This window comes from Mytilus edulis, chromosome 11, assembly GCF_963676685.1.
Source record: "Mytilus edulis chromosome 11, xbMytEdul2.2, whole genome shotgun sequence".
In the NCBI taxonomy this organism is placed as follows: domain Eukaryota; kingdom Metazoa; phylum Mollusca; class Bivalvia; order Mytilida; family Mytilidae; genus Mytilus; species Mytilus edulis.
In genome coordinates, this window is record NC_092354.1 from 57946890 (window position 1) to 57962475 (window position 15586).

General features: G+C 33.2%; 1 protein-coding gene across 5 annotated transcripts; it reads left to right on the plus strand.

Annotated features, from left to right (window-relative positions):
- Nucleotides 1–1589: 1589 nt before the first annotated feature.
- Nucleotides 1590–12623, plus strand: LOC139495894 (S-adenosylmethionine-dependent methyltransferase Rv2258c-like). 5 transcript variants are annotated; one of them, XM_071284301.1, is made up of 6 exons: nt 1590–1705; nt 4493–4564; nt 5370–5549; nt 6926–7113; nt 10779–10892; nt 11980–12623. In XM_071284301.1, the coding sequence occupies exons 3-6, from the start codon at nt 5383–5385 to the stop codon at nt 12525–12527; spliced, it is 1017 nt and encodes a 338-aa protein (XP_071140402.1). In that variant the 5' UTR covers nt 1590–1705; nt 4493–4564; nt 5370–5382; the 3' UTR covers nt 12528–12623. The 5 variants fall into 5 exon arrangements, with proteins under 5 accessions (XP_071140402.1, XP_071140399.1, XP_071140401.1 ...); XM_071284298.1 differs by having other exon boundaries at nt 5373–5549; XM_071284302.1 differs by lacking the exon at nt 1590–1705 and adding an exon at nt 2320–2626.
- Nucleotides 12624–15586: the final 2963 nt, after the last annotated feature.

Sequence of the window (15586 nt, forward strand, 5' to 3'; positions counted from 1 at the left end):
ACATTTTAGCCAGTCAATTAACAAATTTGTTTAAAAATTTTATCTATGGTTTCTTTATTTTTAATTTTTTTACATAAAAAAATAACAATATTTATACTTTACAAACAGAATAATAATTGTTATAGTGTACTTGCCTATCAGTTAAAAATATTATTTCATTAATATAAACCTGCATTGTTTTATGATGTTAAAAATTGCATTATACCAGGACATTTAACACATTGTACTTTAATTTTCTTAAATTGCTTTTAACAATAAATAATCTAACCTATAGCCATTTGTTGATATTGGTAGTCTTTCCTTGTTTATGAACGGTCCATTTAAATCAATCCCTATTTTCCCCCATATTCTCTTTCTGCAAGGCACTGGACATAGAACTGGAAGTACTGTCTTGGCTTTTTTATTCTGTTTTTGACATTCTTCACATGTCTTTGTATATTTCCTTACATGTTCAATAATGTTTGGAAAGTAATATTTAGAAGTAATTTTTGTAACTGTCTTGTTAATACCAAGATAGCATCCACTTTCATCATGACATATGAATAATACGATATCTATAAAAAAAAAAAGAAGATGTGGTATGATTGCCAATGAGACAACTATCCACAAAAGACCAAAATGACACAGACATTAACAACTATAGGTAACCGTACGGCCTTCAACAATGAGCAAAGTCAAAACCGTATAGTCAGCTATAATATGCCCCGACAAGATCTATCTTGTCGCAGTGGACCACTAGTTTTCCCACATTTTCGTTTGCCCTTTTGTCATAGAATATATAGTATTTTATTTTAAACTTTTCACATTTCCTTCTAAAAGTCCTTCTTTCATTTCCATTTGCACTATCTGGATATTGCTTATAACTTAGATAGTTATAAATGTCTCTGTATTTCTTTCCATCCATTTTGTGTTTGTTTATATTAATCAATTTCAAATTAAGCTGTCTCATTTTATTAAAATTCAAACATAATAAAACATTATAATGACCTTTGTATTACTTCCCTTGGAGGACACATTTTATCAATAATAGTAGGATGATTGAATAATGTTCCCCATGAAAAAAATGTCCAATATTTCATAACATTTTGTAGTCAAGTGGACACTATTTCATAGTTATTGCTGTAACAATCTGTCTATTTAGGGGACAACATTCCATGTCAATGGACATTATTCAATACTTGAATTCTATGAAAAGTGGACACTGTTTTCCAGGACACCATTATGTCTTACACAAACACACCTATCCCTTGATGTTTAACTATTACTTCATGGAAAGGATGCATTTTGGAAAATTGGAAATCTTTATAATTTGACAATTTTCCTAATTACATATACACATATACTTACAAACCCCTACTGAGTTCACTTTTTCTTATGCGCACTTTTACTTGGTTTGTTTCCTGTATGAAAGAAATCCTAACTGATCTCAACTTTTTATCTCATTGAAATATAGTGACAGAAGTATTACAATTGAGAACTATTTAGATTGTGGTAGGCGAGATAACTCGACCTATAAAGATTATTTGTAGTAGCAAATTATCGCTAATTTCTTTATCGAAAAGAGTTAGCCACGGACCAATCAAATAATGTTTTGTTGAACGTGCCAGTCGTGGACGCACTATTCATTGACTGTCCTGATCAGAGTGTTGATCACTGTTCCAATTTTCTAACTAAAGAAGTTATAAACTTGAACGCTAAAGCTAAGGTAATTAAAGTCCAAAATTGTAAGATAACTTTGTTTGCTTATTTGATGTTTAACGTACTTAACAATATTATACAGAAATATTTTTATTAGTTTTTACATACACTACCAATGAAAATGTATAATTTACATTGAATATAGTACTATCAGATAAAGCAGTGTTCGATGTACATGCATGTGTAAGTTAACCTCAACTGAAATCACCGTTACAGTATTATTTTATATAACGAATATATACTTATTGTGATTAAGGTGTTTATAGTGTTTAGGTTCATCCGTTTTCAAAATATTAATCAATAAATTCAAAATAAGAAAATGTTCATTTCCCAACAATTGACCAAGCAAATTAAGATGTATTACAAGTCAAATACGATTTGAATATGCTCATTGTGTTAGAAAGTTATAAATAGGTCGGGCAGTGACCTGTACATTGGTGCTAAACTGATCATCGTAATTACGGTGATCTCAACATGGCGGAGCGTAACAGGTAAAATCGTATTTTTGTTATTTCTCCAAGTACACGCGTTGTTTTAAAAAATACACAGCCTTTAGGTTGGTATGTGCGGTATTGTTCTATGTATGTGTTCTTGATATCATATGTGACCTTGTAACCGAAATAATAGAAAGAAGATAGTCGTAACTTGTTGACAAATAACTTGAAAGATAATTGTAACTGTATAAAATGTGTGTATTATCATAGTTTTTGATTTTGTCAGAACTATTAATATTGTGGCAGGCGAGATAACTCGACCTATAAACACGATGAATATAGTATTTATAGTGGCAAATCTTTTATTTCCTTATTAAAAAGGGAAAGTCACGGAACAATCAAATAGGTTTGTTTTTAACGTGCCAGTCGTGGACGTACTATTCGTTAACTGAAAAGGTTATAAACTAGAACATAGAGTAACGCTTCTTGTTAAGGTAATCATATAGTCCTAAATTTAAGATAATTTTGTTTACTTATTTGGTGATAACATTATACAGAAATGTTATTTTTCATTTTTTACATACACTACCGATGAAAATGTATAATTTACATTGAATATAATATCCGATAAATCAGTGTTCGATGTAGGCCTACATGTGTAACAGTGCAAGTCAACTGAAATCACCGACATTACAATATTATATTTTATAGCGATTCTAAACATAATCAATCCTATTGTGATTAAGGTGTTATTGTTAAGGCGTATCCGTTTTAAAAATATTAATAAAAAAATAATGTTTATTTACAAAACAATGATCAACCAAAGATGTATCGTCAAATACGGTTGAAATTTGTTTATTGTGTTATAAAATTATAAATAGGTCGGACACCGACCTGTACACTGGTGTTTAACTGATCATCGTTATTGAAGTTACGGTGATCCCAATATGGCGGAACTTAACAGGGAAAATCGTCTTTTTGTTATTTTTCCAAGCACACGCGTTGTTTTAAAAATACTCAGCAGCTAGGTTGGTATGTTCGGTATTGTTCTATGTATGTATTCTTGATATCATATGTGACCCTTTTACCGAATTAATAGCCATTGAATATTAACAGAAGATCACCAAAACTCCAAAAGAAGATAGATAGTCGCAACTGTATAAAATGTGTGTATAATCATAGCTTTTAATTTTGTCAAAATCCTCTGCTAACGGAATATTTAATAAAAAAAAGTTGTGTAAAGATAACAGCAAACGCGTAAATAACAGTCGTTATCAAAATATTTTTCAACATAAGGTAAATTGGCATTTTTTCATGATCATTTATACAAATATTGGTAGACTTTTTGGGACAACAACATTTAAACGATATTTAGAATATAATGCTTCCCTATGTACTAAATTATAGTTTCCATTATATCTTTTATTATTTAACACTCTTTGTAACTTATTTCTTTTTTTGGTAGGATAGATGTGCTATATGTGTTTTTTCTTTCGTCTATTAGCCGATATTAAAAAGGGGGAGATCTCAAACCTAGCATTGAACTGTTACATAAGCATTCGACGGTCCAAAGCCCAGAACTCTCGTCAGTGTTTTTTCTAAGAGAACGTCATATCTTGATTTTTTTTATTCGCAGAATTTTCTGTTCGATTTATTAAAAAACTATTATAGACTTTAAGTAGTTTAGAGCTTGACACATACCTACTATTAAAGATAATATGTATAATGGTTTGTTTTTACTGCAGGATTGCTGTCTCATTGATATTTTGTGATGTTTTTGGTGGGGTTCGTGTTGCTCAGTCTTTAGTTTCCTATGTTGTGTCTTGTGTATTAATACAGAAATATAAAAAGAAAAAAACGGTCATGGCGCTAATACGCTTCCCTAGTATTGTTTGTTTGTCTTTTTTCTTTTTTGGCCATGGCGTTTCCAATAACCATTAGATATTATTCCAATTTAATTTCCCTTCCATCATATGAACTTCATAATTTTGAAACATACTTTCATTTCATTAAAACATTACAATAGTTATCAGCGTATTTTGTAAATCCCCTCAACCTCGAGTGGGTTTGTTATTCAAGATGAAAAACTGCACCCACCGGACTGTGGGGTTAAAAAGAGAATGTATCAATTATTGAAAATTTATGAAATCTAGGATGGGGAATGAAGGTATGAGCGTTGAATCCTTTCTAAAGTGTCACATTAAATTTGGAGTTTTCAAATTGAAATAAGTACGCAATTTTAAACAATTGATTGCACACCGAATAAAAGACGGTTTATTGGGATATTTTTGCATTATATGTAATGATGTCTGATGGAAAATATGTTTAATCCCACCATATTTTTTTATGTCTTTCCCAAGTTAGGAGACTGTGGTTATAGTTGGCTGCTGTATGTCATATTTTGTTTTCTTGGTTGGCTAAGTCATAAATCAGTAAGTTTGTTTTTTCGTTTAAATTGTTTCACATTTTGTATTGAATTGGTACATGTAATAACCTGTACAAAATAATAAAATATACACGACATATACAATGTAACTGCATTATTTTGAATATTTATATATGTAGCGAAAAAGAAAACAGTTGCCAATAAATGAAATATAAAAAGGTTATTATTTGCGAAATAAACACAGATTAGTTCGCTCTTTAACATGTTAAAGTAACTGTTCGGTTCAAATCCAATTGAACTCTATTGGAAATGAACTGATCACATATGTTTGTCTTAATTTCGACACGAACATCAAACTTAAAAGATGCATGAATATTTTCCGTAAGAATAAATGAAAAAAGGAACAGCAGGAGGAATAATAAAAAAAACAACACATATATAGTTAAACCAGACAGAGACAACACTTGCACTAGACAAAATCAAAAACACCCGTATACAAAACATCATATACCTAGACAATAAGTCTGAGCAACACGGACACAATCAATAATAGTGAGGAACTACGGATGAGAAAGCATATCCCACATCATATGCCGAGCTCGTCGTGTTTCTCGTGTAAGTACAAATTTGGGGATAGAAGTCTCGTTCAGTGATGTCGGATCGAATAAAAGTTGAATGGTTCGTTGTATTTACTAGTAGATCATTACCGTGGTCATCTGTCGGAAAGTTATATCGTAACGGGTAACCAACTCTTGATGGCGTCCTTAAATATCAATGTTCAGAAGTCGTTATACTACCAGTATGAGTTCATCTTGGATATTTTTTTAAATTAAATGTCTTTGTCTATTAAGTAGAAGTGTCATAATGGAACTTGATGAATATGCTGAAAAATTTTCTTCAACGGTGACGAATGGTTTTATTGCTTTAGAAATAGCCATAGGTCATAAACTTGGACTATTTGATTCTCTGAAGAAATTCACTTCCCCGGTTACATCAACAGAGCTCGCTGTGTCATGCAAACTGAAAGAAAGGTATGACTATAACTTAGATATATTGTGTTGATAACATTCTCAAATTTATCATAGGGGGGTTAAGTAAGATAGCGATATCTGCTCTTATTCCTAAATCATAAAAATAAGAAGATGTGATATGAGTGTCAATGAGACAACTCTCCATCCAAGTCACAATTTGTAAAAACTTAATCAATAAAACGGTACGGCCTTCAAAACAGAGGCTTTGGTCACACCGAACAGCAAGTTATAAAGAGACCCAAAATAACAAGTGGAAACAAGTTCAACAGGAAAACCGATGGTCGAATCTATATAAATAAATGAGAATTAAACACTTATGATCGCATACAACAAACTACAACCACTGAACAACAGGTTTCTGACTTAAGACAGGTACAAATAAATGAACATTTAAACAGGCCCCAACCCATGTACATCCCTTTTAAAAAGGAGTAGGTCCGGTAAGGGCCGTTTTTGGCCTCAAAATTCAGGTTCATCTGTTAAAAGATTTTGGACACTTTTTAAACACTTTTACTTCAATAACTGTATGAAAAAGATTGGAACTGATTTAGTCATTAAAGACGTTCAAATTCAAGCTTAAATACGAAAATTCTATCAAATATGCCATAATATGTCACTTTTCAGATGGTTTTTGTCAAAAATGAAAGTGGCCGCATCCGTGTTCATTCTCAACCTTTATATGTGTTATGTATTATCATCAAATACAGCTTGCATTTAAATATAAGGAATGAACACAAATGCGGCCACATCCGTTTCAGACCATAACATTCTACCGATTTATAGTGTTTCATAAATTCGTGTTTTCTTAATTCTCAGTGGCAAATATTTCATTGATGTATATAAAGGACAATATAAACACTAGCTTTATATGTTATGCATCTACACTACTTAATATGACATCACGATTGGTTGATTATTAGATATTTTATATTTTTGTTAAGCCTCTATTAGCACTGTTGTGGTTTTTTTTTATGGATGTCAGTTATATTGGTGAATTTATTTGAAGTGGGTGGGGAGATACTCATACCTTCGGTAGGGAAACTTGATATTGGAGTCAAACGTCCCAGTAACATGTGCAGTTTGAGCTCGAAACATCAGTGTGAACAAACTAATAGTATACATGAATACAGTAGATAAATCACTTAGACAACCACGTAATACAAGTATGATATACTTTACATAAACATTTTAATGATATATTTACACAGTTAATTGCACTTGTAGAATAAAGGCCCCGGAAAAGGTTAAAAGTATAAACCTATTTGTTCTTTCTCTTTTTCCCTTAGATATGTCAGAGAATGGTTAGGATGTATGTCAGCTGCTGGGTTTGTTATAGTTTACATAAATGTGTTATTTTTCTTTCTTTTTTCCCTTAGATATGTCAGAGAATGGCTAGGATGTATGTCAGCTGCTGGGTTTGTTAGTATCACACCCGATGATACATACCTTATACCGGAAGCATGCAAACCTCATACTCAATCGAGTGGATTCGCCAGTGTGTTACCTCTTATAGCTGCAAATACCGCCTCATTATTGGAATGTTTTAAAGAGGACGGACCAAAAGGTAAATTATATCTCCCATTTTTAATTAAAATATTCGATACTATCTCACTAAGGTATGCTAATATGCTTTTTTTTCTCTCTCTCTCTCTCTGAACTTTATACTTGTAAATGTTTCTAATCTTTACTTATATCTCTCAATCTAAAATTCTAATGAACAATATCTTTAATGAAATATAGACAAGGAAAAATAATTGATTTTCATTAACAGATAGCAATTAAAGATGCTTACATTAGCAAGTTTCATTTACTGCTTATGTAACAATCGTACGCCCATTAAATCCAAAAACAGACGATGGGTTACTGATCCTTACTCGTTGCTAACTTCCAGATCGTTAGCTAACTGGTCCTCATTTGCCCTTATATAATGCTCGTTAGCTTACTGGTCCTTTATGATCGCAAAGTACCGGATCATAAGCTAACTGGTCCTTATTGGTCCCTTATTTTATGATCGTTAGCTTACTGGTCCCTTATTTTATGATCGTTAGCTTACTGGTCCCTTATGATCGCTTACTACCTGATCATAAGCTAACTGATCCTAATTGGTTGCTAACTTCCAAATCGTTAGCTAGCTGATTCTCATTGGTCACTTACTTAATGATCGTTGGCTTACTGGTCCCTAATGATCGCTAATGATCGTTAGCTTACTGGTCCCTTATGATCGATAACTGCCTGATCATAAGCTAACTGTTTGTAATTGATAGCTAACTACCTGATCATAAGCTAACTGATCTTAATTGGTTGCTGACTTCCTGATCGTTAGCTAACTGGTTCTCATTGGTCGCTTACTTTATGATCGTTAGCTCATTGGTCCCTTATGATCGCTAACTACCTGATGCTGATCATAAGCTATCTGATTCTAATTGGTTGCTTACTTCTTGATCGTTAGCTTACTGGTTCTCATTGGTCGCTTACTTTATGGTCGTTAGCTCATTGGTCCCTTATGATCGCTAACTACCTGATGCTGATTATAAGGTATCTGATTCTAATTGGTTGCTTACTTCTTGATCGTTAACTTACTGATTCTAATTGGTCGCTTACTTTATGGTCGTTAGCTCATTGGTCCCTTATGATCGCTAACTACCTGATGCTGATCATAAGCCATCTGATTCTAATTGGTTGCTTACTTCTTGATCGTTAGCTTACTGGTTCTCATTGGTCGCTTACTTTATGGTCGTTAGCTCATTGGTCCCTTATGATCGCTAACTACCTGGTGCTGATCATAAGCTATCTGATTCTAATTGGTTGCTTACTTCTTGATCGTTAGCTTACTGGTTCTCATTGGTCGCTTACTTTATGGTCGTTAGCTCATTGGTCCCTTATGATCGCTAACTACCTGATGCTGATCATAAGCTATCTGATTCTAATTGGTTGCTTACTTCTTGATCGTTAGCTTACTGATTCTAATTGGTCGCTTACTTTATGGTTGTTAGCTCATTGGTCCCTTATGATCGCTAACTACCTGATGCTGATCATAAGGTATCTGATTCTAATTGGTTGCTTACTTCTTGATCGTTAGCTTACTGATTCTAATTGGTCGCTTACTTTATGGTCGTTAGCTCATTGGTCCCTTATGATTGCTAACTTCCTGATGCTGATCATAAGCTATCTGATTCTAATTGGTTGCTTACTTCTTGATCGTTAGCTTACTGATTCTAATTGGTCGCTTACTTTATGGTCGTTAGCTCATTGGTCCCTCATGATTGCTAAATACCTGATGATGATCATAAGCTATCTGATTCTAATTGGTCGCTTACTTCTTGATCGTTAGCTTATTGGTTCTAATTGGTCGCTTACTTTATGGTCGTTAGCTCATTGGTCCCTTATGATCGCTAACTACCTGATGCTGATCATAAGCTATCTGATTCTAATTGGTTGCTTACTTCTTGATCGTTAGCTTACTGGTTCTAATTGGTCGCTTACTTTATGGTCGTTAGCTTCTTGGTCCCTTATGATCACTAACTACCTGATGATGATAATAAGCTAACTGATCCTAATTGGTTGCTAACTTCTTGATAGTTAACTAACTGATTCTCTTATAGATAGTTTATTGATCCTTTTTGCTGGCTAGCTAACGGATTTTTTTGATTTTTTTTACAACAAATACATATTCTTTATTTTTCAATTTGCTTGTTACAACTTTACTTCATTGTCCAAGCTTCAATAAAGTATCCCTGTGAAATATTTTTGAGTATCCAGGAAAATACACAGAAAATAATGAAATATAAACATATTTTTTTTTCCATCAATTATATCAATCTTTTTAACTTTATGAAAAATACATTTTGAGATACTGTTTCGTTCTCATTCATAAACCTTTGTAGCTCCTTTGTAAACATAGCATACACATTTAAAAATTTCAGTTTTTGCTCGGATACATAGTACGACTTGTAAATACAAAAAAAAACCTAATTGTCAAGAAATAATTAAAACCGTTATACCCTTGATCTGATATTTTGTATCCAATTACTATATGTTTTGCTAATATCTTGTTTTGAAAATTCGTTTTTGCTATAAAATAATTTACTTTCTCCCATAAATCTTTCAAAAGTGTAATAAAGAAATGCAAATAATCTTCTTTTGTTTTACAATTTGCATTTATCGTTCTCAGATATTGTCCACTTTAATAGTAGATGCTTTGTAGGAATAATACACTGAAGCAGTTTCCATCTAAAAATGTTTTACTTATTTTCCATTAAAATTTTAAATATAAAATCGTATACAAATGACATAGGTGGTATGCATTCTAATTTTGAACATGTTGTCTAAATGTTGATACCGATTGGCTTTGCATATTTTATATCTACTAAAGTTTTATAGAGTATCTTATTGTTGCTATCTTTTGTTTCAATTTGTTTATTTTGCCATCTTGATTTAACCTTACATATATTGATTATACTCTTAACGGAGTTTTCTTTTTTTTAAACTTGCATCCATTCTTTTGGGATGCAGGATTTTAACATCTTAAACTCTGCAATCAAGTTTGTTTTATTAATTAACTTTTTTTAAATAAAACTGTCGGATGAATTTCCTTCACGATCCAATATGTCGTTAATATACACCAATCCACTTTTAACCCAATTCGGGAAAACAAATATTTGTTGCGGTATTTAATATATTTATTTCCCCAAATAATATGTTTTCTAATATTAAAAAGTGATTAGAAAATGTTGATAAACCTCCTCCTGTTTAAACCCAACTTGAAATTACTTGTATATAAAAAATCGGGTAATTTTTAAAGTCCATCTATTAGTTTAATATTACCTAAATTCATGTTGAAGACAATAAAGTTTTTACCAAGATTGTTAAAATATTTGGTAGGAATAATCTTCCAATTCAGCAGATTGGTTGTTGTTAATTTGGAAAACACGAGGCTTTCAGTGCTGTAAAATAACTGATCTTCAATCAATGGTTGGTATCTTCTTGGTTGGTAGCTTTCTGACTACGTTTTGTCGCCAACCTTCTGATTGTAAGACCATTAATTCTACATTTTGTAAATAGTCTCTATCTATCTAATCTTTGATTTAACGAATCGATTGTAGTATACTTAGCTGCATATAATGTTCAAAATGTATATAAATAAGAAGATGTTGTATGAGTGTCAATGAGACAACTCTCCGTAAACGTCACACTGTATAACAAATTGATAATGTCCCAGCTTGATTTCAGGATACGATTACAGTAACCAGTTGGATACGTTGCTGTGGTTGGACCATAACAAAAAGTCATGTGACAGTAAATGGATCAATGAAAACTTATTTCCGGTTGGATTCAAGGAAATAGGTATGAAATGATAAGACCAAAGTCATGCTTTTCTTCCTTTTTATGGAATGAGGCTGAATCAACTACACAACATATATTTCTTAAATTCTTTCAAACTGAATTTTACTGTACATATTGATATGCGTTTCTTTATCCTAAATTGGCTAGAGGTATAAGGGGATCTCACCATATGCAACTATTCCAGTCATAATTACCTTCGATAACTCTGCATGTTACTGGTTTAATTAGGATTATGTAAAATTTACTGGTTACCCGATGAATGATTTAAAGAAAATTAAACAATATATTTATTTCACCTCGGTTATTTAGTAATCATTCGAGGTCTTCTTTTATAAATATAAAATAATATTGTAATGAATTTCATCGAGAACACTAATCTACAATGGTATTAATATTATTTATTATATATGGGTATTGTCAAAACTTACATCGTGATTAGGTGCCATGTTTGTTTTCTATCTTTGATCAGGTGGATGTTATGACTTAATTAGTATCTCCTTAAATAAGCTATGCCCTTGGCTATCATTATAGTGACTATAACATGTCATATTTAATTGCAATGTAAACAGTGAAATTAAATTGAATTGTGTGCATGTACAAATTTTGTTCGTTTATATGTTTTAGAGTCCATTTCCACTGAACTAGTACACACTTTTATTTAGGGGCCGGCCAGCTGAGGACCAACTCCTTGTGCTGAATTTCTCGCTGCTTTGGAGACCCGTTGCTTGCTTCGGCTGTTTTTTGCTCTTTGGTTGGGTTGCTGTCTCTTCGAAACATTCATACCCATTTTCAATTTTAATTACGAAATTTATAAAACTTAATTTTTAATTCAAAACGAAAATAACGTTTAACAGATATACATTAAAAAAAATGTTTGAAGGATGAATATACTACTGTAACACACAAAAAGTACTCCGAAACACAACACACAACCAACCGCTAGAATTTAAAATCTTTTCGGTTTTGCAATCGTAGTTACATGTATAATAGTACAATTTTCAAAGTTATAAGCTGAAAAGTACTGAATTTAGTTCCGATGTATAATAATTATTAAATTAATGTTGTTTTATTTATTTTTTCCACAAAGATACAATAATCAATGTTTTGGATTTCGGATGTGGACCTGGCAGTTTAACCATTAAATTAGCTGAACATTTACCAAATGCCAAAATCTACGGCGTAGATATTGATCGAAATTCAATTGAAAAGGCTAAGGAGAAAAAAGCGAAGGAAAATATACAAAATGTCGAATTCGTTTTAGTTGAAAACGACCATTTAGACGAAACGTGGACGAAGAAATTCGATTGGATAACTTTGGTCGATACACTGCATGACCTTCCAAATCCGAATTTCAGTATTTCAGACATCAAAAGGGTTCTGAAGGATGACGGTATTGTATCTGCGGTAGATCCATGCGTACATTCGGACCATAAAAAGAATCGAGGCAACCAAAGCGCTGCAACACTGTATGTTTTAAGTACATTTATGTGTCTCCCTAGTAGCATGTCACGCGAACCTGCAGCTGCAAACGGTATCGGATGGGGAATGCAGAATAGAGCGGAATTTATTAAATCGCAAGGTTTAAAGATTTTAGGTGACGAAAATAACGGACTGATTCAATTTCGAAAGGCATGAACAAATATTAAAACAAACATTTACACAATCCGTAATTGAATAGATTGTATGTATGGTTGCCATATGTTATCTTACTAATAAAATAGAGTTTTGCGTGTTACCGACTTTTGATTCAGGAGAATATAAGTTTTCGACAGATGGCCTACTCTTGACATTCGTAGGACATTCTAGTAGATGTAAGAACGTTTATGTAATTTCCTCCTAATTACGCGACCGAATGCAAATTTTAAAGCGCATTGACTGTTTTATCTCCTATAAGGCAATCAAAGAAAGGTCTTGTCATAGGTGGAATTATGAAGTTATTGTGTTTTACTAAATGTAGCAGGGGTGTTTGCACTGTCATTTAATATCAGATGAACATGTCTAAGTGCCATACCCCCTTTTAAAGATGTCGCATATCAAGCCAGGTAACTCATTAGTGATGACTTTATGTAATATTTTAATGTTTGTGGCCTTTATTTCATTTTTTTTGTGTTTCAAAGTAACTGTTGTTTCGAAAGATTGCTCAATCCTTCCCTTATAAATTCACCCTATTTTATGCATTTGGTATTGCCTCTGAGATAATAAATTTCCCTTTTATCATATTCTGTTTTTGTCGAGCCTGCAACTTTTGTTGCAGAAAGCTCGACATAGGAATAGTGATGCGGCGGCGGCGGCAGCTACGGCGGCGGCGCCGGCGGTGTTAGCTCACTCCTTAAAAGCTATATATTTTAGAAGGTGGAAGACCTGGATGCTTCATATTTTGTATAAAGATGCCTCATGTTACGAAGTTTCCGTCAGTCACATGTCCAATGTCCTTGACCTGATTTTCATGGTTCAGTGACCACTTGAAAAAAAAGTTCAGAATTTTTGTAAAGTTGAATTCTCTCTTATTATAAGTAATAGGATAACTATATTTGGTATGTGCGTACCTTGCAAGGTCCTCATGCCCTTCAGACAGTTTTCACTTGACCTCGACCTCATTTCATGGATCAGTGAACAAGGTTAAGTTTTGGTGGTCAAGTCCATATCTCAGATACTACAAGCAATAGGGCTAGTATATTTGGTGTATGGAAGGACTTGAAGGTGTACATGTCCAACTGGCAGGTGTCATCTGACCTTGACCTCATTTTCATGGTTCAATTGTTTATATTTAAGTTTTTGTGTTTTGGTCTGTTTTTCTCATACTTTATGCAATAGGTCTACTATATTTGTTGTATGGAATGATTGTAAGGTGTACATGTCTAGCGGGCAGATGTCATCTGACCTTGACCTCATTTTCATGGTTCAGTGGTCAAAGTTAAGTTTTTAATTTTTTGATCTTTTTATGTAATATTATATGCCAAAGGTCAACTATATTTGGTGTATGGAAATATATTATGATCTATATGTCAGTCCCGTAGGTTTTATTTGACCATGACCTCAATTGCACGGTTCATTGGACAGTGTTAAGTTTTTGTGTTTTGGTCTATTTTTCTTAAACTATAAGTAATAGGTCAACTATATTTGTTGTATGGAAGCATTGTTAGCTGTACATGTCTGCCTGGCATGGTTCATCTGACCTTGACCTCATTTTCATGGTTCATTGGTCTTTGTTTAACTATCTTGTTTAATGTTAAGTTTATGTGACAGTTGTAATAACGCTTTATACTTAGGACTATCAACATAATATCAATGATTAGTAAAGAAGGCGAGACATTTCAGTGTGTTCACTCTTGTTTATTTTCTAGGCAGTCATAGCGGTTTAAAAATAGGTTTATCCTGTCGCATTTGGCGACTGTCACGAGTAAGGTCGGAACCTCTTGCCATTGTCAGTTTTTTTTTCTTTCTTTATATTCACAGTTCATTTTATGTGGTGCGACGTCCATTTTCGATGAACTAGCATTTCAATATTGTTGACGGGCCAATTTAAAACCTGCCTCCTGTTACAGGATTTTATTGCTGAGTTAAAGACTTATTGGCGGCCTTACACTGATTGCTCTTTTGTCGGGTTGTTGTCTTTTTGACACATTCCCCTTTGCATTTTCAACCTGATCAATATGAATGTAGGTCTGAATTACAATTTAAAATTAAAAGTTGTATAGGAACATCGTAATGTACCAAAAATGAAAATAATACCCCAAACATTTAGTACCGCAAAAAAATATCAAAAAATCTGTAATACACATGGGTTGGTTGACATAATGTATGTGTCTGTCCGAAGTCAGGAGCCTGTAATTCAGTGGTTATCATTTGTTTACATATTTGTTTTTCGTTCATTTTCTTATTTAAATAAGGCTGTTAGTTTCCTCGTTTGAATTGTTTTACACTGACATTTTGGGGCCTTTTATAGCTAACTTATGCGGTATTGGCTTTACCCATTGTTGAAGGCCGTACGATGACCTATAGTTGTTTTATCTGTGTCGTTTTGGTCTCTTGTAGAGAGTTGTCTCATTGGCAATCAATCCATATCCATATCATTTTCACGTCTCAGTCATTACAGCTGAACGGACATGCTGGGCCAGCTCTCCTTTACCCGTTATCTTCGATGAGGGTTTACAGTTAGATGATCAACGAATTACTACTTTAGATGACAGAAACCATTCCAACGCTGTACAGTAAACGTTGTAGTAGGCGTATTCCTGCGTCAACATGCACTCCAAACCCCATTGTGATCCCGACTATGTCGACAATTTGCAGATACACAAGGATATACATACATTGGAGGCAACCGTAGCCCAGTTACAAAAACACGTGACCGAACAAAAACAAGCAAACAGTCAACCATATTCCACTGTAGGAAGTTTATAAAGCCAGTTACAGCAAATCACTTCCCGTAACATGATATTAAGATGACTATTTCCGGCTTCAGCCATATGAGCGCATCTCATCATATGATTATCATAAATTCAACGACTGCAAGGGACTATCTACTTTAAGATATGTCAATTTTCATTTTGACATTTCTTACTTTCAACTGGACACTTTACACTTCCAACTTGTCATTTTTAACCCTATCTAGTCATTTTTGACATATATTTGGTATGTGCGCACATTGCAAAGACCGCATGCCCGTCAGTCAGTTTTCACTTGAACTCGAC